The sequence below is a fragment of the Morone saxatilis genome, unplaced genomic scaffold, assembly GCF_004916995.1.
Source record: "Morone saxatilis isolate NCDOM2014 unplaced genomic scaffold, NCSU_SB_2.0 Contig4, whole genome shotgun sequence".
Lineage (NCBI taxonomy): Eukaryota > Metazoa > Chordata > Actinopteri > Moronidae > Morone > Morone saxatilis.
Window position 1 is genome coordinate 9,921,218 of NW_023339984.1, and position 23,007 is coordinate 9,944,224.

At 40.8% G+C, this 23,007-nt stretch overlaps 4 protein-coding genes across 9 annotated transcripts in view; 3 read left to right on the top strand and 1 right to left on the bottom strand.

Moving 5' to 3' along the window:
* LOC118338208 (CTD nuclear envelope phosphatase 1A) overlaps positions 1-4,891 on the top strand; it is a 10,048-nt gene extending 5,157 nt beyond the window's left edge. The window contains exons 3-8 of the mRNA XM_035675469.1: positions 661-779; positions 892-963; positions 1,204-1,320; positions 1,450-1,561; positions 2,455-2,539; positions 3,581-4,891. Coding sequence (XP_035531362.1) covers positions 661-779; positions 892-963; positions 1,204-1,320; positions 1,450-1,561; positions 2,455-2,539; positions 3,581-3,641 — 566 coding nt within the window. The 3' untranslated portion in view covers positions 3,642-4,891. The remainder of the gene's footprint in view (positions 1-660; positions 780-891; positions 964-1,203; positions 1,321-1,449; positions 1,562-2,454; positions 2,540-3,580) is intronic.
* A 3,080-nt stretch (positions 4,892-7,971) lies between these two features.
* gabarapa (GABA(A) receptor-associated protein a) lies at positions 7,972-10,962 on the top strand. Its single transcript, XM_035675530.1, has 4 exons — positions 7,972-8,211; positions 9,510-9,588; positions 9,702-9,820; positions 9,954-10,962. Exons 1-4 carry the CDS (start codon positions 8,122-8,124, stop codon positions 10,032-10,034), a joined length of 369 nt encoding a protein of 122 aa, XP_035531423.1. The 5' UTR covers positions 7,972-8,121; the 3' UTR covers positions 10,035-10,962.
* An 852-nt stretch (positions 10,963-11,814) lies between these two features.
* gps2 (G protein pathway suppressor 2) lies at positions 11,815-16,764 on the top strand. 5 transcript variants are annotated; one of them, XR_004797228.1, is made up of 11 exons: positions 11,815-11,985; positions 12,357-12,474; positions 13,195-13,304; positions 13,421-13,536; positions 13,668-13,747; positions 13,865-13,944; positions 14,125-14,296; positions 14,530-14,613; positions 14,781-14,857; positions 15,024-15,218; positions 15,933-16,764. XR_004797228.1 is itself a non-coding variant. In XM_035675522.1 (11 exons), exons 2-11 carry the CDS (start codon positions 12,381-12,383, stop codon positions 16,023-16,025), a joined length of 1,002 nt encoding a protein of 333 aa, XP_035531415.1. In that variant the 5' UTR covers positions 11,816-11,985; positions 12,357-12,380; the 3' UTR covers positions 16,026-16,764. The 5 variants fall into 5 exon arrangements, 4 of the variants coding, with proteins under 4 accessions (XP_035531415.1, XP_035531417.1, XP_035531416.1 ...); XM_035675522.1 differs by having other exon boundaries at positions 11,816-11,985; positions 15,024-15,119; XM_035675524.1 differs by having other exon boundaries at positions 11,817-11,985; positions 13,421-13,533; positions 15,024-15,119.
* A 2-nt stretch (positions 16,765-16,766) lies between these two features.
* LOC118338250 (eukaryotic translation initiation factor 5A-1) overlaps positions 16,767-23,007 on the bottom strand; it is a 7,948-nt gene continuing 1,707 nt past the window's right edge. The window contains exons 2-6 of one of the 2 annotated variants that reach the window (XM_035675529.1): positions 22,309-22,478; positions 21,807-21,911; positions 19,749-19,880; positions 18,505-18,577; positions 16,767-17,484 (exon numbers count right to left, since the gene is read on the bottom strand). In XM_035675529.1, the coding sequence (XP_035531422.1) occupies positions 18,515-18,577; positions 19,749-19,880; positions 21,807-21,911; positions 22,309-22,476 (468 nt within the window). In that variant the 5' untranslated portion in view covers positions 22,477-22,478 and the 3' untranslated portion in view covers positions 16,767-17,484; positions 18,505-18,514. Of the gene's footprint in view, positions 17,485-18,504; positions 18,578-19,748; positions 19,881-21,806; positions 21,912-22,308; positions 22,482-23,007 lie in introns of both variants that reach the window. The other variant, XM_035675528.1, reaches the window with a different exon arrangement.

The following is a 23,007-nucleotide window of genomic DNA, read 5'->3' on the forward strand; positions in this document are numbered from 1 at the left end:
AGTTTCACAGTATAACGACTAGTAGTATGGGCACTCTGGTGACTCCAAGCTGGCACAGAGTTTTCTAATTGGTCACAATGAGTGCGTTTACTCATAACTCGATTACAGTGGACTTCCTGTAGTAAACAAAACCCCAGGTTTCTGAGATGAGTGTAAGAAGTCAAAGATACCCAATATCCCCAGCTAGATTTCTCCTGGAGAAAAGCAACAAAACAATTCTTATTTTCAGGCGATTATACACTAATAAAAACATACCTATGAATATTATTTTCCATTTCTGCCAATAGATCCTAAACGTTACACACTGGACCTTTCTAATGTAAGTCCAACTAAAAGTGAGACTGACATTAGGTACCCTGTTTAAGAAGTTGACCAGTTGTAAAATCCAGACACAAATGAGCTATGAAAAAATCAAAGAGCAGCGTCTTCTCTTGCCACTAATAAGCTTAAAATAGGCAAATCTTAATTCAAAATTAAGCTGTGGTGAAGGAGAAAACGGATTACTAGCCTGCTGCATGTATATTCAAATTTTACAGTAACCATGCATGTTAACATGTTGCGCAATTTCTTGTGTAACCTAATTTCTCCCAGTAACCTGGTTTCCTGTGTGCATGTGAGTGGACTGTGTCAAACGTGTCTGTATTGTACGATGAACTCCAGATGCAGTAAAGAGGAAGATTCTGGTTCTGGATCTGGATGAGACGCTGATTCACTCTCACCATGACGGGGTCCTCAGACCCACAGTGAGACCTGGCACGCCGCCAGACTTCATCCTCAAAGTATGGGCATTCAGACGCACACATACACACACGTTTGAACTCGTATACACATTCCAGCCTAAATGCAGTTTATGTAAATGACCGAGGTTCCTGTGTTTGTTTCTCTCCACAGGTCGTCATTGACAAACACCCCGTCAGATTCTTCGTACATAAAAGGCCACACGTCGACTTCTTTTTAGAAGTGGTGAGTGTTGGTCTGTGATCAGTGTCACTGCTGGAACAGTAAAGCACACTGTGAACCTGAAACATCATTGCTTGGGTCACTTTTTAATCCTGTATGTCATCTTTACCATCACCATTGTGCTTCACTCTCACACTACCTGATGTCATAAAACATTATTTGTTTTGGCTAATAATCCTCAGAGACTTTCTGCTAGTACTTGTGTACTTATACTATTGTGTGCTGTGTACTCTGTGTACGCAGGTGAGCCAATGGTATGAGCTGGTGGTTTTCACAGCCAGTATGGAAATCTACGGCTCAGCAGTGGCAGACAAGCTGGACAACAACAGGAACATCCTGAAACGCAGATACTACAGACAGGTACTGCTGTGTTTAAACAGCATGTATTAAAGCTGACACTGCTTCGGCTCTTTGGTTTTTGAAGTCTTTTTACTCTCTCTCCTTTTGTAGTGGTGTCGGTGACTTTTGTGTTTTTGTTTCTTTTGCCAGCATTGTACATTGGATCTAGGTAGTTATATTAAAGACCTGTCTGTAGTACACGATGACCTCTCCAGTATTGTCATCCTGGACAACTCGCCTGGTGCTTATCGTAGCCATCCAGGTAAGACCCAAAGCCTCATGGAGTCACTCGTACCTGCCATACATCAGTCGGACTCACTGTTTCTCTGTCTGTCCTTCAATGTTTTAAACTCATGTCCAAAGAAAAAAAACTGAGCAGATAAACTTGAAATATCGGAAATGCAGCTTTTAACTTCATAAACGTCAGTGGTTCCCGAACTCAGAGCCGTAACAGAGAGGTTTGATGTGACTAGAGGAAATGTGCAGAGAATTTAAAGTTCAGTCAACCTTTCTTCAGTGTCAAACACAGGTGTAACTAATCGGCTAATTAGTTTCTGATTGCATTAATTGCTAGAGCGAAGCTTAGTTAATGTTATTAATTCCACCTGTTATTTTTCTGTGATGCCAATTTAATATGTCTGCTTTGAAAAATGTCTGATTCATTTGTAAATGATAAAAGATGGCCCGATGTAAAACATTTGGGGTACCACTGACTTATGTAGTTTTCAGTAATGTAAAGAGTCAACTTCTGCCTCATTAATCTCAGACCTGCACATAAGAAACAAGAACAGCCATAAATATTTTTGGAGGTCCTTTATTTATATTAGTATTCAAAGGTAAAAACCTTTTATAGCTTAAATGTATTGTGACCGTTTTTGATGTGTATTCAGCTGCTTGTATTCTGTGTCATCCATATTTAACATACAAGATGAAATGAGACCTCATCCTATACACATCAACCTTGTGATGAGGCAGGAAGAGGACAAATAACTGAGCGGCTTATTCTCACTACAAGGCTTGTATTGTAAATGCTGTAACAGTACATTAAATCTGCAGCTCCTCTAACGCTCAGTGGCCTCTTTAACAGAGCAGCATAAAATCACAACCATTTTCCATTTCTCTGACACGACTGACTGGCTGTTTTCTGCCCTCCAGACAATGCAATACCCATCAAGTCCTGGTTCAGCGACCCTAGTGACACAGCACTTCTTAACTTGCTGCCTATGCTGGATGCACTAAGGTAAAAAGGCGTAATAAAGTTGGCATGAAAGCAAACAGACAATGCAAACACTTGTGCACACTGCCTCTATTCAAATGGTCCGTGGTCATTTAAGAGCTGTAAGCTAATGGCTGCGACTATTCTACATGATTTTAGTTGTCAACACCTGTTAAACTCTAATTTGGTTCTTATTATGTTGACTGCAGGTAACACCTTACTGACAGTTTTCAGAATAAAGCTGTTGACAAAAGCAACACATTCCTTTCATAATGATATATTGAACAGCCTGATTAATCACTGACAATGTCCCATCTATTTTAGCTGAACCCTTACCTGTCCTGCTATATGCATGCACAGTGTACTTTGAAAACTATTTTGAGGCAAATTTTGCAAAAGCTGTAACAATGTGTTCTCAGGAATAGTTCAGTATTTGTTTGTGTTGTGTTAACGTACATAGCCCCGTTACGTGGCCTGTGTAAACAGCTGTGTTGATTGAAATAGGAGCGCATCTTTTCTGTCACGCGTGCACGAGCTGTATGACTGAAAGATGCTTTCAGTGTAGACTCACCATAATGTTCACTAATACAAACAGATTGTATCTAATTTGTTTAATGCATACATAAACAGAAATGTCAAATGTGACAAATCTCTTGTTGATGAACAGTCAACTGCCGTAATCACAAAATCAAACCCTTTCCTTTAGCAACCTTATCTGGCAACCCACACTGTAGTCTGAGAGCTAGACTGTTGTTAGTCAGTATTATGTTGTGGTTTTTTGGTTTATTTATCGACTAAGCAAAGACTTTATTAGTGAGCTTTAAAAGGAAGCATAGTGTTTCACTTTGGAGAGAGCCATGTTAGCTGTTACAACCTGTTTCTATTCTTTATATTAAGCTAAACACATCTGACTCACACTTTGTATTTGAAGCATAGAAGTGCTGTTGATATCAACCTTCTCATCTCACTCTGAAAGAAAGCTAATGTCATGTTAAGCTATTCCTTTAATGGCTAAGCTAGTGAAACAAATATGTCAAGTAGTTTAATTGCCTCTCTCTCTCCTAGGTTCACTGCTGATGTCCGCTCCGTCCTCAGTCGAAACCTCCACCAGCACCGGCTCTGGTGATTGGCTGAATCGAGAGGGGGTGGGGCTTGTTGACCAGCCTCTTCCTCTCTGCCGGCTTCCATCCTGTCCTCCGTTCCCACACAGACGACCCACCAGCCCTCTCTGAACTTCTCAGACGTGTCCTGGGGAGATGAGGGTTGGGGTGACCGCCTAACGCGGGATGAACAGTACGGGATCATCAGAGCCCAGAAACTACTGAGGAGGGAGGAGGAGCCAGCTTGTTTTTTTGTTTTTCTTCTTCTTCTTGATTCTTTATTTGTATTTTTTTTTTTTTTTCCAAAACAAAACGGAGCCTCTCTGCCTTATCGCTCCTGATACTGACTGTGTGCGTATGAAGGTGAGCTTGTGTACGTGAGTCGGAGTATGCTTGCCGAGTTCGTTAGTCCCTTTTTAAACTTTTTTGACAATTGGGAGGTGGGAAAGAGGAGGATCAGCAAAGCAACAAAGACAATTCTACGTTATTATTTCTTCTTTTTCTGCATCATCACCAGACATTGCACTTCAGCAGACGACTCATCAATTTTACGGTCTTAACCTCTCGGAGCAACTGAGTAGGGGAAAGTTAGAAAACCGCCCCTTTTTAGATCAACCCCACATCCCGACGGTGATTCATTAATTGCTGAGGTACGTTTCTTTTCCCCCTGAACAACAATGGATGAACTAAAATGGTGTAATTGATGGACTTCTGCTTGCAACGTACCATCCACAGGCGTTTTTCTGGACAAATAGCCGAGCAGCCTGATATTTCTTCTTTTTTGTTTTTTCTCAGCCATAACTTTCACTCTTTCCCCAAAGCTCGTCATTGGACTCGGTGATAAAGACAACTGAAAAGTAAAGAAAAAAAGAATGGCTTGTAACGATACGTGGACTGCCGTGCCGCCTTTCCATATCTGATTGTTTCTCTATTATAATATATGATAACATGACTTCTGCATACCATGACATTTCGCTCTCTCCCTTTGACATTCGATGCCATCCTGATTTCATCTAATAGGAATTGCACTTAATTTTTTTTTTCTCCCCCCCTTCTGTTTTTTGTTGCAGTTGGTTTTGTATTTGATTCGAATTCGCAGCCCCCCCCCCCCCTTTCAGTTTCGACCCGCTCCGCTTACTGTATGGGTTCAACTATTAGACCCTCCGTCTTTAAATGCCTTCTGAACAATGTCAGTCTCGTCAAGGCTCACAGCGGCTTCTTATTGGCTCTGTCTCCAGGTCTGTGTTACTAATAAAACACTTGTCAGTATCGACCAGTTACTATCCAGCTTGTTTTCTTTTAATCCAATTCACTCTGCAGTTTTAACATGACATTTTGCAGCTTTGTCAACTGACCACCTTTGCTGGGGCGAGAGAGAGAGAGAGAGAGAGCTCAAATGGATTCACACAGTTTGGGCTTGAGGCAATCTGTTTTTACTAATCTGCTGCCATCATGTGGTGTGACAGGAAACTGCATTATTCCTACCCGGCTCGAGAGATGTGGATCATTTTAGTTTTGGTTGAGGCTTTTCCAAAAAAAAAAAAAACAAACTGCAAACTACAAATAAGACATGTCTGTTTCTCCTACTGAAGGTGTCTACGTGGACGCTACAAATGAAGGCATGCTTGTCTAAATGCTGTAGTGTGACCTATGTGGCCCATAGCTTGTACTTTTTATGTGTGTATGTTGATTCACACTCAGCTGCCAGTTTGCTGGGTGCAAGAAACCTGCATGGTTCAAGGTCGAGAGAGGTGTCCATTCAACATGTTTGATCATTTTTGAGGCTGTAGTTTGTAGTTTGCATTATATTTCTGATATTTTGTCCACCACGTTTATATGTAAATACTAGAAACACTTTTTGTTAAGTGGAATACAGTTCAACAGCCTCAAAAATGATGATGCAGTACAACAGATCAACACTTTTAACCATGCACGTTGACTTGTATTAGACTGCATTAGTTTTAGCTAGGTGTACCTATTAAACTGGACGCTGAGTGTTTATACCTGCTGTGGCAAATGTCACTGGATACCTGTGCAGATTTAGTCATTTCTATTTTTATAGGCAATGATATATTTCTAGCTGTTATTAGCGGGGCTAATAGTATCAGTGTTTATTTTTTTTAAAGAGACTTTATAGCCCTCTGTTTTAGGATACAGGTAAGTTTCTCCACTTGAGTATCTACTGTTCAGTCAGTGCTGTGAGTGCACTGGGTTATACCTGCTCCTGATGACGGTTTGAAAGTAAAACCAAATTTCTTAAAATAGCAAACGTGCATCTGTCATTGTTTAGACTAACTGTACTTCCTTTACTTTAGCTCCAACCAGCTGCCATGTTAAATTCCACCTCCTTTGTTGTGTTTGTTTATAGTTCCTGGGAACAGGGACTTTCTCTTTTATTTGTGTCCTTCCTAAGCCTTGCACAAGGAATGTCATCACTTTTAATCAAGCATAACGCCTGGTGTTGAATCTCACACCCTTTCAACAAATTAAGTGACAGTAAAATAATACACATGGATGGAAGTATAAAAACAAGTGTTACAACATTATTCAAGACTCATAAAGCAAAGAATATGAAGAGGAATATCCCTCCAGTCACCGAGACATCAGTCCAGGTTTGCACTGCTGGAGAGGTGAGATGCAGACTGGGCAGGTTGTTCTGCTGGTCGGACACTGACGAGGCCGGACTGAGCTGTAGCTGCTGAGCAGGCCCTGTGGTTTGTGGTGGAAGGGATAGGCGTTACTTCAGATTTGTCACTGAAGATGAAAAGCTTTTGTGGGAGAAGAATGTTTCAGGAGGATAGTACCTAACACTCCTCTGAAGAATGTTAAAGAAATAAAGGGAGGAGAGGAGGGAGCAAAGAAAAGCTTCAATAGTATCTGCCAGTCATGATGTCGATCTGTCATAAGATCCATAATATTCCTCCCAGGATGACTGCAGAATTATTGGCCGAAGACCTGGAAAACACTCCCGTCCACAAGTGACTCAGCACATTACGTCCTGCGCTAGACAATCCCTACAAAGTCCCTGACGTGGAGGAAATCAGATGATCCTGTATGTAACTTTACTATAAAAAGGGTACGAGTTTAACTAAATATCAACTGAAATGATCTGATAACATCCTGGTCTGAAGAGAAAAGACTGTTTCACTTTCATTCACACATACGGGAGTTTTTACATGTACGCGGTCTGATATCACCTTGCACAAAACCAACCATGAGACTATGAAAGGGGAGTTTACACGTCACATGAGCAAGATGAGTGAGTCAGAGCTGTGGGTGACTTGCAATAGACAGGTTAGCAACTTTTCCCATAAGTGTTTTAGTAGATGAGCATATGAATGCTACAATGTGACTCAAACTTCATTTACTAAAACATTTGCTGAAAAAAAATGACACAAGTTATATTAAAACCAGTATGCACCATCATTACACAGCAATAAAGCAATAAATGTTATAGTATTTTTCATAGTTTATTTTTAGTGTCTAATAAAGTGAATCCCTTTTAATATAATAGGATTTATAGGGGAGGTCTTTCATGGATCTAATTATCTAATTAATTAGTGTACATTTTATTGCTAAGGGAGGGAATTACCAACGTAGAGAAGTGGGGAAAAATACTCCAGACCTTCAGGGGCCAAATATAAGTTACAGTGTGTGTTAATAGGGGCCCATCAGCCATTGGCCCCCTACCAAGTGAATGTGGCGTTGCTCAAAGGTAGGGAACTGTTCCCTATAGGAGGTTATATTCAGGTGCAGGGTAACACTGCAGATTTAAGGGATATCTAAGCAGATTCATTTCTCTCTCCTTCATTTTTCCATAAAACGTGTTCAATGTTTAAAGATGATCCCACAGATGTTGTGGCAACAGTGGAAATTGCGAAACTTCAAGCCAATTGTGTTAATATTGTTACTAATAGCTTGGTTAATGAGTGAATACAACACATGCCGTTCTCTGAGGACCTCGTTAGTGTGTTTGGGTTCAGATTTAGAGCGGCGTCGATGCAAACAGCCGCGGTTACACTTTAATATCTTGTGTTTTTCACTTTCTGCTCTGTATCCGCTAACTGCTGGGCCTCGGTCATATGACAAGGACAGCTGCCTCTTCACTGCCCTGCCCGACGTCTTTACGCGCAGCGGTTGGTCAAAATAAAATAGTCCCACGGAAAAACCGCGTCGTGCACCTCACACCAGCTCCGAAACGACGAATTTGAACGGAAAACGCTTCACTTGAACTCAACGCCCATCGCCGCTCCACGGTTAACGCGAACGTGGCCTCGGATCGCCTCGAGCCCACCCTGCGGACTAGACTCTCCGCTACGTCATGTTGTTATTGTATCCCTCCGCCGCAGTCGCACTAAACAGCTGTGGCGAGCTAAAAGCGGCTAGTTAGCATCGTTTGTTTTTGTCGTGTGTGGCAGCGAGTTGATCCGCTGCTCGAGAGAAAACCCCGCAGCACACACAGAGTCCACGAGTGACCGACTCGTTGTCCGTCACCTCTTGTTCACCATGAAGTTCCAGTACAAAGAGGAGCACCCTTTTGAGAAAAGGCGGTCCGAAGGCGAGAAAATAAGGAAGAAGTATCCGGACAGGGTCCCAGTAAGTACGCGAGCTAACGTTAGCACGGCTCGGCTCGGTCCGTGTGGGTTTTATTGACACTTAGGATGCGCGCCAGACATCTAACAGCGAGTACGTGGTTTAGCTGCAGCTGCGTTTTATTGTGTTTGTGTGTTTTTAAATCGTTTAGCTGGTAAACAACGCAGCAGTTGTCTGGTGAAGCTGTAAAGTTAGAGGTTAAAGGATGAGCAGGCCGGGCGGAGATCTTCGTCTAATCCTTCCGGGTGTGTTTATTGTAAGGAAACATGACTCAATAAGAAAGATAGGGTTTATTTTTATTTATTTTTTTATCGTGACTCTTTAATAAAAGGCCTCGTCTGTGGCCTTTATCAGTGGAGGACGCAGTCTGAGTGTTGCGGACTGGTCGGAGAGCTGGGTGTAGTTTCAGGCTGTGTTGAAACGCTCACAGCAGCGCACCTTAAAATAGTTTGTGTCCACAGACAGGGCTGTTGTTTACGTCGCCCTGGCTCTTCTCTATAGATTATATACTCCACACTGCCTTCTGGTCTCTGGATACTCGAGCTGACCTGGCGTGACTTGGTGGAAACTGTCTCCACAATTAGCTGTCTACTTTCACTGCCTTTCATTTCTGCTCTCTGTCATAAACGTGATGTGCTGCTGGGACAAAGCATTGATTGATTGTTTCTTAATTAATCAAACACTCATTTGGTCTTTTAAAATGTCAAGAGCGAGTAAAAACAGTCACAAGTTCTCAGAGCCAAAGACATTTTTATATGTCAAATGTCCAAAAGATACCCAAAGATAATAATTTAATTTTAAACGTTAATGTTTGGTTATTTTGCTTTACAAAATATAGTTTTTAAAAAAGGGTTGCTGCTTAAATATCTGTCCATAATTTAAGCCCTCCAATGATGCGCCACTGTTCGTGTGTTTTATTATTTATTTATTATTATTTATTTACTATTTTTAGACTTCAGAGAAGAAACTTAAAAAAACAGTTTGCCATCACCCCAGTCCTCTGTACTAAACCATAAATCTGAATTGTAAACATATAAATGTATTAGTTATAACGGACCTACAACGTTACAGAATACTGGTTAGTTTTTTTAATATATAAATATATGTAAATGAAATGGCACATCTGGGCGAAATGTATTTCTGTCCTCGCTTCATTGACTATTCTCAGCGTTCTCAGATCCCTTTTCTGAGAAAGTTGAAACACTATAAAAGGTTCTTCTCACTTTGATGCATTGAGCGTAAAAGAGCGGAAAATGTGCTTGTTTGTTAAATGAGCTGATTCTTGTTTTTTCTTTCTTCAGGTAATTGTGGAGAAAGCCCCCAAAGCCAGAATAGGAGATCTGGACAAGAAGAAATACCTTGTCCCCTCCGACCTGACAGGTAAGCGTTGCGTTATGTGCCGACCTCCCGGACAACATTTCAAAGACACCAGTGTGTTACAGAAACATCTACACGTTTGTCAATCTCGTCTCTCTTGTATACTCTTTTATCAGTGGGACAGTTTTACTTCCTCATCCGGAAAAGAATCCACTTGCGAGCTGAAGATGCTCTCTTCTTCTTTGTAAACAACGTCATTCCACCCACCTCAGCTACCATGGGACTGTTGTACCAGGTAAGAATCGAACTCACTCTGTCTTTATCGCCGCGTCCTGTTGTTTTCTTCCCGCTCATACTAAAAGGAGCCTCCCTCTACATTTTTAATGACTTACTAATATCTTTTTTTTTTTTCTTCCCATCTTTCTCAGGAGCACCATGAAGAGGACTTTTTCCTCTACATTGCCTACAGTGATGAGAGTGTGTATGGGAGCAGCCAAAGGGAAATCTGATCCCACTACCACCCCCCTCCAACCACTACCCACCTTTCTGAGACCTCCACCATTCATTCATTTAAATATTAAATCCAGCAGCCTAGAGTTCCCAGAGTAAATATGTCGAATGCACTTTCACTACTCATACATTACCCCTCTCCCATCCACTTATGTCTTTATTATTCTGCAGTCTGAATTGTATTTGCCTCCACTTTTTCTCTTGCGGTAGCGACTTGGGTTAAGTGGTTCACGTGGCCAGTTATTTTTCTAGCGTCATAATTGAGCATATTTTACTGGAAACGTGGAGAAAGAATTAACAAAATAATGTTAGAATTAGGCCGTAATTAGTAACCCCCCAGATAAAGAGAAGAGAGGCATAGTATGTGAGTTCAAATCCGCTCTTATTGACAATGAATATAGTTATTGGGTGTCTGTTTTTGTTGGCTTGCAGGAGGATAAAGTGCGTTTAGAGTTTAGGGTAGGAAATTTAATGGCATCTACCAGTTGAAGGCAGGTTATTTTCAGTGTCCGGCAGAGTAAAGGATAACTGTTTTGCAGCAGTTCTTTTCCTAGAAAAAAAAAAAAATGAACTGGCTAGATAATTATTAGGTTTAAATTTAGCGGCTGTGAATGAGAATTTAGTGCGCTGCCCCTCATCTGACCTTAACAAGGAGCATAATAGAATTCAGACTTAACAATCATCCTCTGCTTTCAGTGGTAAGACTATTATGTTGACTGCTACTATGATTATTGTTGTTATTATTGTTAATTTTGGATGGCTTAATTTCTAAAGGTATTGTAAAGAGTGCAATTTTCTCTTCTTTTTTTTTTAAGTTTGTCTCCTTTTTTTTAAAAAAAAAAAAAGATTTGAACTCTGTATCCAGCTGCATTACTGGCTCTTTCTCTCCACTCATGACCATACATGATAAAATGTGATGAAAAGTTATCTGTGTTTCTTGTCTTTATTGAGTGTCCATCTTGGGTCATATTCGGTACAGGATTGCAAATAAATAAGGAAACTGAGCAGATAAAGTCTCCCTGCATTGCTGATATCGTTCAGCCTTTGTTCATGTATTTGTATGAGTTACCTTATATCAGCTACTGTGGCTGCTCAAATAATGATCCTTTCCAAGTTGTGCAACGCCACTCTGATTTAACTGAACATAAGATCTACTTGTCCACTTATTTTAAGCATTGCAGAGACAATTTACACAATGGGAAGAACGGGAGCGCAGTTAAAGAGATCAGGCACAAGATATAAGCATATAATGTAGGGGGAAAGAAGCAAGGCAAAGTATATCTATATTCTATCTATCTATCTATAAAGAGCACAATATACAAATATTTTGACATATTGACATATTTTCATATACAGTTTAATCTGATACAATTTTTAGGCATTGAAAATTAAAGAGGGTTATCTATCAGACAGATTGCACATGTGAATAAGATATTTACTAATTAAACTGACTGACTAAAATCCAGTAAGTGAGTATCTGGGTTATTTGTTTTGCAGAAGACTGGATATGTAACAGAGGGGACATTTTAACATGAGGGCTACTTCAATGTGCTTCTTACAATGTGCCTATACACAGCATCAATAAATCCAATAAAGCGTCTAAAATAAAAAAGTGGAAGTTTATGTCTGCTGATTTAGATTGTATAAACTCAGAGCCATTGAGATATAACCGATAATCGATTATATATCTGGTTTAAACTGACATCGGTGATCGTTTAGCAAAACACAGGCGGGGGGGAACTACAATTCCCAGAATGCAATTCGGATGGGGGAGAAAAAAAAAGGGAACGTCATCCTTGCCACCGGAAGCGCAACATTATCACCCGGGATGAAAACCGACCGTCTGTTTATATTTTGGACCGAAGTTTTGGTTTTCTGCTGGTTTTCTGCTGCAGACGCAGTCGAGTCGTTTTGAATTTATCTCGTTAAACGACCCGCAAAGAAACAAAAGTAAGAGTTTTGTGCTTTTTTCCGTCCCGACGCGTCACAGCTGACGCGTAACGTCAGTGCTACGCTGCGAGCTAACTCCAGTTACCGTCCGCTGTTGTGCACGTTTTAAACAATATCACTGTTGTTGCCTCTGGGGGGTTTTGCATGTTTAAGCCCCCTATATATATATGACTTAAATTTAAAAATACACCGCTCCCGTTCATGTACCACACCAAAATACACAGTGAGTGCACAGCAGCTGAAGATAATACTGCTAACCCCGCTGTTAGGCCTTCCACCGTGTTCACTTGGTGTGTTTCCACTGTTTACACCGAGCCTGCTGTAATAAATGTACGTGTTTTATTGATGTTTCTTGTTGTTTCAAACGATAGCTGGCCCCTCCACTGCCTGTCACCATGCCCGCCCTGCTGGAGAGACCCAAGCTGTCCAACGCGATGGCCAGAGCCCTCCACAAACACATCATGAGGGAGAGGGAGCGCAAGAGACAAGGTGTGTGTCTGTGTGTCTGTGTGTCTGTGTGTGTGTGTTAAATCACTGGACAAGTAGCAGTGAGCCCCCCACCTGGTATTTAGTGTTAAATGTGACAAGAAACAACATTTTACCTTCTGTGGTGAAGACTTTACTGTCTGCCTCCCAACATGAGAGTATACAGTAACTCTCTGTTTATCTTTATCTTAAATATAAAGAAATATTGTGGTTATTACACACTGTTCATGATGTGCAATGCTCCACAACCTAAAATATTCACTTTGGGATGTTATAAAGCCTAAAATGTTTTTATAAATTGACCTAAAACCACCTTAAGTGATTATCAGAAACAGACAGATTAGAAACCCTGTACAGTGTAGTGCAATACAATATTTAAATGTCTTTAATATTTATATTTATTCATTTTAAAACAACTAGACTGAATACAGCAAGCTTCATAAACCTGGGTTTTATTGTAGGTCTTGTAGTGGATTAAATTAGATTCATGGGTTTGAGTTTGTTTGGTCTCTTTGTAATTTATTCTTCCATATTTGTATGTTTGTGTGTGTAGCGCTGTGTAACTGTGCTATATAAGTAAAGCTTTACTCTGCTTACACACACATTAACTGACACTCACCTTTATGCATAAGTAGATTTTATTTCTAATCACACTTCCTTTTTATTTCGAGTAAGGGATTTGAATGTTTCCACCACTGAACGACGTGAATATAATTTTTTCAGAGGAGGAAGAGGTGGACAAAATGATGGAGCAGAAGATGAAGGAGGAGGAAGAGAGGAAGAGGACAAAAGAAATAGAGGAGAGGATGTCTTTGGAGGAAACAAAAGAGCAGGTTGGAAAAGTGATAAAAACACATTTCTCCTGCAGTCTGTACGATGCAGGTTGGGATAAATAATACACGGCAAAATATACGTTAACATGTTTTCTTATACTGTGATTCAAACGCAGGTAATGAAGATGGGGGAAAAACTTCAGGGACTCCAAGAAGAGAAACACCAGCTCTTTTTACAGCTCAAGAAAGTACTTCATGAAGAGGAAAAGAGGCGCAGAAAGGAGCAGAGGTAGTAAGGATGCCACTGATTTTGTTACTATTTCAGTACATAAAGGTATGACAGCATTTCTTTTATTAAACCCAAACTTTTATTCTTGTAGTTTTGGTACTCAGTTGCATTTTTGGGCTTCCTGTCCTTTCTAGTGATATCACAACATTGACATCGGCAAGCTACCAATCCAGCCTACCCATGCACGCGGGGCAGCACCTCCTCAGCATTCAAGGTAACGCCGTTTTCAAGCACTGTGTATCGCCGGACCTTATCTGGGTTATCTGGATGATTGTAATTCTTTTGACGTTATCAGAATTAGTCAGCTGATCCTTGTCTCTGCCTCTCTCAGGCAATCCCGTCAGCCACAGTCGACCCGGTGCGTTGCTCGGAGAGCGGAGCAAACAGCTGTTCCCAGCTGCCGTGATTCCAGTGAGTAAAGGGGTGTTTTTGTCTTAAAACATCTCTAGATTATATGTTTGAGTATAGATTCCTGTTCCTGGTTTTTATTCCCAAATCTTCCACCATCTGATCCCTGTGGTTCACGAGAGATTTGTACATTAGTATTTTGGCGTATTACACCGTTTGCCTCCTCCCTCTCTCCTCTTACAGGCACGTCACTATCAGACACCTGGGTTTAGCTCGGGCTCAGCAGAGCACGGACAGTTCAGCGGGGGGCAGGGGGTCCATGAGCCCTACGGGGTGGCTCAGGCCCAGCACCCCTCTACCTACGCCCCTGGACCGTCTGTACCTGTCAGTTTTGCAAGCAGCTCTCAGATCAGAGGTAAAGGACTTTTCTGTTTCAAGTGGAGATCACACCTCATCTGCTCACTGAAATACATTCATTTCATATAGAACCTAGAGTCCTGACAAAAACAAAAGAGCAAATCTCTTCAGGTTGTGTAATCTGCATATGAATTCCCTCCTTCAACAGTGTTTTAAGCAGGTTGACATTGTCCTTAGTAATAATCTGAACCCCACGTTTGATAAGACTAAATAGTTTTTCTTCTCCCACAGGTGCGTCTGCGTTTCAGGCCATGCAGTACCTCCCCCACCAGCAGCCTGCCTACCCCGTCCACAGTCACTTCACCTCCCAGCCCGGTCAGTGCCTCAGTTCTCATCGTCCCTGTGTTCCCACTGCTGTTTCATTGCTTCTTAATAACGGTCAATTACAGCCAAAACCTAAATGCAGAGTATTGTAAAACAACCTGGATGTAGGGTTTGATGTTTTGTTAGATTATAAATGGTAATCTCTGTTTCTCCTGCAGGATACATCCCTGGAGCAGGAATACCCCTCCAGAAGCAGCTGGAACACGCCAACCAGCAGTCCGGCTTTACTGATGCAGTAAGAACATTTCAAATGTAGTTTGGCTGAAGACCCATAAACTCTAAATAGACACGAAATAAACAGTTACAACAAGTGCTGGATATTGTTTTCTGAAAGGTGGGATTGTGTTAAATCATTACTTCTTCATCTTATTACGGTCTTTGTTGTGTTGATGCTCTCACAGGGCGCTTTAAGGCCTATGCATCCACCAGCCATGCATCCTTCTGCTCCAGGTCTGCTGCCCACTCCATCCATGGCGGTCCAGATTCCCACTGCAAAGGTTAAAACACACCCCACTCTTTTCATTAACCCCTTCCGTTGATGTTCATCACTTCGTCTCTAATTCTGGGTAGAGCTGCAATGATTAGTTGATAATTCGGTGAGTTGTCAGCTATTAAATGAATCACTAACTATTTTGATAATGGATTAATCATGAAGTCATTTTTAAAGAAAAAGATCCAAATGCTCTGATTTCAGCTCCTCTGATGTGAATATTTTCTGGGTTCTTCAGTCCTCTGTGATAGTGAGCTGAATATAATTGGGTCGTTGATACATTTGAGGTTGCCCCCTTTGGGCTCTGGGAAACATTTTCTGACATTTTATGGACCAAACAACTAATTGATTAGACAAGAAAATGATAAAAAATGAAAATATTTCAGCCCTAATGCTGAGCCACTGAACTTCACTCACTATAGTGAAAGGAACAGTGTTCTGCTTTTCTGAGCCTGTGTGCATATCTTAAGCCACACAAGCAGTATACTGTAGCAGCACAGGCTGTCCTCTGGCTCAATAGTAAAGTTGTCTCTTCTATTTTCCCTCCATCTAATAGTTTTGTTTTGTAGCGTGTAATAAGCATCGCAGCCTCACATTGAGCCACTGTTTTCCTATCTGAAGGGCTTCCCTCAGTGTTGCGAACCACTTAAAGTATTTAAACGTAATCTGTATTCAACTGACCTTTCAAACTGTGTACTTCCTCTTGATATCTTTCTACACCGCTCATAATGAGCACTTCATTTACTGTAAAAACAAAAACCTACATCTCGTTGTCTGACAGAATAATTTCATCATGCTGTTGTGATGTTTCCACCACCAGTCCCCGTTCCAGAGCTCTCCCCAGGGTGCTCCTCGCCACAACTTCCTCCCCCAGAGCCAGAGCGGGCACAGGTTCTACCACCACGGCAAGTAACCTGCAGCCACCTTCATCTTCACTGTCGACGAGATTTCACAACTTCATTCAGGATATTCTGGAGAAACGATTGGACGAGGAACGGATCGACTTCTTTAAAGTCATCAAGGATGGATTATGCCACATGATTTGTTTTTATTTCCTGTATAGTATTTTGTTTTGACTTCAATGAGTGATCAGCTGATCAGCTGCCTCATGCTTATGTGCTTTTGATTTTTTTTTTTTTTTTTTTACATAACTTCAAATGATGTTAATTTGTAAAATAGATTATTTTACCTACACTGTAAAGCCATTCTGGAGGTGTTTATGTTAATATCTTGTATAAAGCAAGACTGCATGAACCAGAGCTTATTCTTTGTATACTAACATTCATAACTGCAGCATCAGTGGACGCGTCAGTGTCTGCAGCTAAAACCACAGGAGAGGTAAATATTCAGCAACACTTTCTAATACATGGATCAAATCAACATGTTTCCACTAAGGTCACACACACACTGATGAACACTACTATAGCTGCTTTGATGTAACTCAATAGACTGTATCTCTGTGTGTTGCTAACTTCTGGTCGATCACATTAGACCCATTAAGGTTTGTTACCACAAATTAAGTCAAGATGACTTTCATTTTTCTGGCAATATGATGGAGGACTTTCAGTGTTTGGCGTTGTCCTCTTCCACAGTAAATGAAGTTTAAGCCTGTTTTCAAAGCCTTTATGTTGCTAAATAAAACGATAAGCAAACGTCACGTCCAACAGTTTGTCTTTATTGTGTTTTGGAGACATTCTGCACAGTTTGGACTTGAACACAAAGTAAGGAAACCAAACTTATCTGCCTCCTGAATGGAGCCAAACATACTCATTCATACTCATTTCTCCAAACGGCTGTGTGCAGAGGGGGTTTTAAGGAGTGGCTGAAGTTGAAATTGAGGTTTGGCTGAAGGACTTTTTTTTTAAGCAGAGTTTTGTTTCCTTTTGACGCTTTTAACTGCTGGAGACAAAAAGAAACCGAACCTTTTGTGTGCCATGTTGGTAACCTTTGTTTAATAGACAAGTTTCAACAGAACAATGCAGATCTAGAGTTGAAGCCCTTCATAGAACAGGGGGAACATATAAAAAAACGAAACAGTTGTGACATTATCACCACCTTTCTTTCCCCTGATGGCAGGTAGCTACTGAATATTTGTAGACCTCCTCAGTCCTTAGTGAGAGACCTTCCTCTACGACCATTTTTAAAAATCTTTTACTCAGATGTGGCTTTATTATGTGTGCATGTACATAGAGAATGTTTACCGTTTCCAATTATTTATTAAAGTTTCTAATTGAACCCAAAGGAGGGTCAGAAAACAGAGTGAGGGAGAGAGAGTATGAAAAACAAAGAAAGAGAAAGAAAAAAGAGGGAGAATAGCATTGACGAGGCAATATCCCCTCCTTTTCCCCAGGTCCAGTGCATCTCGATTGCCCCTGAAACAGAATTAGGAGGAATGAGAAGAAAGAGGAAAGAAAAGTCAGAGAGGGAAGGTGCTTAAGAGAAAATAAAAACACGAGAAACATACTTTAATGAGACAGTGTTTTAACTAGCCTCTGCAGAGGAAACATTGCACAACCAACAGTTTGTTAAACTTTTTTTTTTTTGTGTGTGTGTGGACACTTTATTCTACAGCCCACAGTCCGCAGGAGAAAGTGCAGGAAAGAAAGTGCATAAAACAGTTTGACCCAACAATTACAACAATGCTACAAGCCATTTCTCAGAGAAGTAGGGGGTACAGGAAGCAACTGGCTAGATCAGGCTGTAAAATTAAGTGCAACCCACAGAAAACATCGCTCAAAAATACAATATGAACCATAGGCTTTTCATTTATATCCGACAGTGCTACGTAAAAACGATACACATGCTCGTAATAGTGTTAACATGAAACAAAAAGGTACATTAAGGGGTAGGCAAATCCGCAGTGGCACACTTCATACAGGCTTCAGATTTTTGAATACATTCGTTGAATTCGTTACATTTCCCCAATTAGAAATCTTTGAATTTCCTGTCCTGGTTACACAAATATATACATAAAATCCTTTTTGCAATGCAGTAATATGTAAAAACATGAATATTTCCAGTATCATGGATGTGCATAATTGTGAATAACATTTTACAACGTCGTCTTTTCTTCTTTTTTTTTTCCCCCTTATGATACCGAAAGTAAAACCTTTAAACATCAAACCTCGGCAACAGCCTCGGCTCTTGTTGACGGGACTTGCCTTCCCCTTGGTCCACTGATGAACAATAAACTGTACATTTACATGACGTCACACACACTTGCACTGGCATGGCACATGCTGGTGGCTTGTGGTGTAACATCCAAGCACACACACATACGCACGCACGCACACACACTCCTCTTCAGGCAGGCTTGGGTCAGGCGGTAGTTGGGGGGTGTGGGGGTGTGAGAGGACAGCTGCGTGTCGATACAGCTGTAGCTCTGTATTTACCTGCAGTGGCTTATTTACCCAAGGCCTTGATGCCAATTGCAGCTTCTTCTTCCATTGCATTTAGAACGGTGATCTGAAAGAGCACAGAGGAGAGAGGTTAGGGTTACTTTTAGATCATGTCCGCACCAACGTTTGGCTTTTTGTGTGTAACGTTTATAAAAAGATGAAGTTTTGGTTTGATTTTTCTGCTACAATTTCAAAATGAAGTTAAGAAACAGTGCGTCCTGAAGTCAAATTGTATCGTGTAGCTTGAGTTGCTTTACGTCCTAGTTAAAGGACCTTTAATGCTGAAACCATCAGTCAGTTCATTGATTAGTTGAAATTTATTCTCAAATGTGAGGATTTGATTTCTGATTTCTCTGTTTTAAATCAACATCTCAGACAGTCTGCTAGCTGCAGTCCCGCTCCACTCAAAGATCTGTTCTTCTTCTTGTTCTTTCAGTTGTTTGACATTAGAAGGATCATCTGCTGAAAGTTACACTCAACTCCTAATTCAACACAATTCACAACATGATTTTCTTTTGTTTTTTAACAATTGAGATTGAGTACAAATTATGACTGAAAAAGATTCCTTTATTTCTCAGACAAAAATCTACAGAATGTATTTTCTCTTATATGTTATTGATGAAATTAAAGAATCATTTTATATTTCTGAGATAGGGTACACACTCTATACACTCTTAAAAAGTGAAACTAATGTCTTTACGCCTTTCATACAGCTCCTGACTGGAGTGACGAAGGACGACGAACAACCGAAGTCAAAACTAGACAGCACCCCCTGCTGTTTAAAAAGAGTATCACAACTCACTGATTTTAATTGTTACGTATTTGTATCGCAATTTAACTGTCTCCCAATATATTGTTACAGTCCTGATTTGTGACGTCACAAATAGTTTGGAGGTCAGTCCTGGTCCAGTGTGTAACTTATATAACTGTGATCCACCAGTGCACAAATACTGAGAGTGGAGAGTCGGAGACGTCTTTTATCCAACAGGAAAACTTTAGAACATAACCGGCAAACTAACAAAAAATTGCATATTCATAGATTCTGTAATCTTTAAATAGAAAGAGTAGATGTATATATTGTTCCACTCAGACAATTAATGTATATCGTAATACACGTCTGGAGGCGATCTGTAATGTTTATTTCTTACTGTGTTTCATGATGCTCTCCACACAACCTGACAGACGCCGCCATAACAGCGACGTTTCAGAGCAGAAGAATACAGGTACAAGGTACTGACCAGGATCTCCTCTCCGGCCTCGTGCTTGCTCTCTATCTCTTTGCCCAGGTCTCCCTCAGGAATCCTCAGGTCCTCTCTCACCTCCCCGCTGTCCTGGAGCAGGGACAGGTAGCCATCTGTGATCCCGATCAGCTGGAAGAAACAGCAGGAAAGAGTGAGTGGACACAGTCTGAGTTGATTCGTTCAGATGTTATCTTCTACCTCTGTTCCTTTATTTCTTTAAATTCTGCACACAAACATCCTGACAGGTGTATGGGCGTTCCACCTTTTCAATCCGACCGGTTTGATCAGTGTTACTCAACAGCCTCTGCAGTGACGTATCAGGTTTCTTCACTCTATATACAATAGAGTGTAAGAATACAGGCCTACTTAAACTATTCTAATACTTTGGGGCTGTCTCCTAATAGTCGACTAAACTGTTGCAATACAGACCTTTTCTCTTGTAACACAGCATTGCAGCATGTGCTAACTGCACTATCAGCTGCCACTACCGAGGCCACTAGTACCGAGGGAAGTTTGTTTACACCACTAGCAGGGTGGGGCCTGAATGAGCAACAGAGCCAGAGAGGGGCGAGCAGGCATCGGAGCCGGGCTCAGCAGCCTCGAACACAGCCTCAGACACCATCAGAGTGTTTACAGCGGCTCCGACCAGGACTATGACTCAGGGATGACACTGCGAGCTGGAAGTTTTTTTTGAACAAAACTTCTGTGATGTTATACAGTGTTTAAATAAAATAACTAAATGTTCAGTCTCTTTGTTGGTTGTTCGGAAACATTCAGTTTCAGTTCATTACAGCTTTTTCTGTTGGCAGTTAAAAGACGACTGTTGAAATATATATACTGAAATAATTCGATTAATATCATAAATGTTCAATGACTAGTCTACTGGAAAAGTCTGGGAGAGCCCTATTAAATTATATTTGTATCATTTACAATAATTGCATGATGAAATGTATGATTTATCAGAGCTTTTTCGCTGCGAACAGCTGCCTACATCTGTAAATCATGCTGATGAGAGCTGTGGGACTGAATTAAAACCAAAACAAGAAGCTGAAAGAAACTAACTCCACAGTGCTGGAGAGAAAAGCAGTGTTGGGTGTGTCATTTAAGCCACTGTTAATATAAAAATTTAGATTTCTTTAATTTTTAAGGCAACTAGTTACAGTGGCAGGTTAAACTAAAACTAAAAGACATGTTTTAGGGTAAAAAATGTATGATTATTATACAAATCAACATCTATTTCTTTGTATTGGAAAGGTTTAACACAGGTATATAGACCTTTTTCAAAGCAGACATTTTGATTGGTCAAAGCAGGAAAGGCACAGGTGTTACTAAAGACACTGACTGACTCTGTTCTGTTAAAGAGTCCCAGTAATTTACAAGAGGGCGACAATAAGCCAGCGTGTGCAACACTGAAGCAGCTAAATCAGATCTCCTACTGCCTCTAACAAGCTCATGAAAGCACAGTATGAAGACACTTTTTAATTTGATTCATGCTTTGAACTGCATGATTATGTAATGGTAATAAAACCATATATAATTTTCTCTTCTTGTGCTCTGGAGCACCAGATTGAACACATGCTTCCAAAACAGTCATTTATAAACTAACACGGTACGATTTCAAAGACATTACCAGCTTTTTCCACCGACATCAGTACCAGATGCTTCTCTGTCTTTCTTTGTGTGTTTACGTCTGTAAAGCTGTTGCCATTACAGAAACTCCTGACTAATAATTATGGAGCTTTTCCAAATATTCATCTAAGTGCTAATTGTCCCCCGATAGCCATGTACAATCTTGCGCTTATTAAAAAACCAAAGCATATTTGTGAATATTACTGTTCTATCTGAGACGTGACTATCGCTCAACTCACTCCCTACATCTCCAGAAAAGTTACTGAACTCAAAATGACTTACTGACTAAGAGGAGGGAGCTTTAAGTTTCCTACCACATGGACTTTTAGTCAAACATTTGTTATATTTAGTCGGTAATTTGCGAGTATGAAACAGACTATGATAACAAGCTGCTGTAAGAGCAGTAAAGACCTCTAAAGGCCTCACCTGGTAATCCATTCTCTTGATGTTGGGGACGTCCATGTTGTGGGTGGAAGGACAGATATCCTCATACTTCTTACCGGAGAAGATGTCGATACCAACCAAGTGGACCTGCACGGGCACAGAAACACACAGGAAGGATGAGCAGTGGCTTAACACTGGCTGCATCTTATTAATTAGTTTAAAACATTCAGTGTCCGATGCGTAAAGCAACTTCTATCCTTTAATAACGGTAGGTGGCTATCAATACGTGTACCAGGTTCATCATGTTAAAACATCATTTATAATACATATACTAAATATGAAACCCAACAGGAACACAGTGTTGTTCTTGTACAGTGTCCGTTAATGTGCATTAATATCGACCAATGTGACCTTGTGTTTATTCCAGAGATATGTGTGTCAGCATCAGTCCACACTGTCGTACAATAAATCCACACAAAAATGTCCTTTATCTTCGTTAGCCTGAACTCGGCCTCCAGCCTCCACTGCGTCCCCAATTACTGACCTTAGCGTGGCCGTGCTTGCCGGTCTTGGAGGTGGACATCTCAACGATCTTGCAGGGTCGCCCTTTCAGCACAACGAAGCCATTTTTGCGCAGGGCCGAGCACTGCATGGGGTAGGTGGCGGATGCCCCAGCGTCGCCCGTCGTGAAGTCCAGCTCTGCATCTGCCATGCCTGCTGTGGACGCCAACACACAGAGGACGCAGACGTTCATATGGGCGTATGTGGGAGTGATAGCAGGCCATTAGAGCTAGAGAACATATTGATTTGTTATTGAGACATACGGCTGGATATTGTCTGAGATGCAGTTTTCCAGACTTTCCAGCCCATTTAATGCCTTTACTAAGACTGATAGTAGAGTGGGTATGACCTATAACGATACTAAACTATAAAACCTGAGAAATTATGATTTAAAACAGTGAATATTTCATCAAAGGATGAGTGAACAAGACTACAACTACTGCTACATCAGTTTTTTAAACACTGCTTCAGTATCAGACATACCTTTACTTACATGGCTATCATATCCACCCACTGACACCTTATCACAAACCACCAATTTACATTAAATATTGATTTTACAGCCACACAGATATTGTCAAACATGTTGTCAGATTTGGTTTTACCCTTTTTTTTCTCACTGGTGTTTACTGGGGCTGATACAAGTACTGACTTCCAGCTGTGACCACTGACAGTATATATA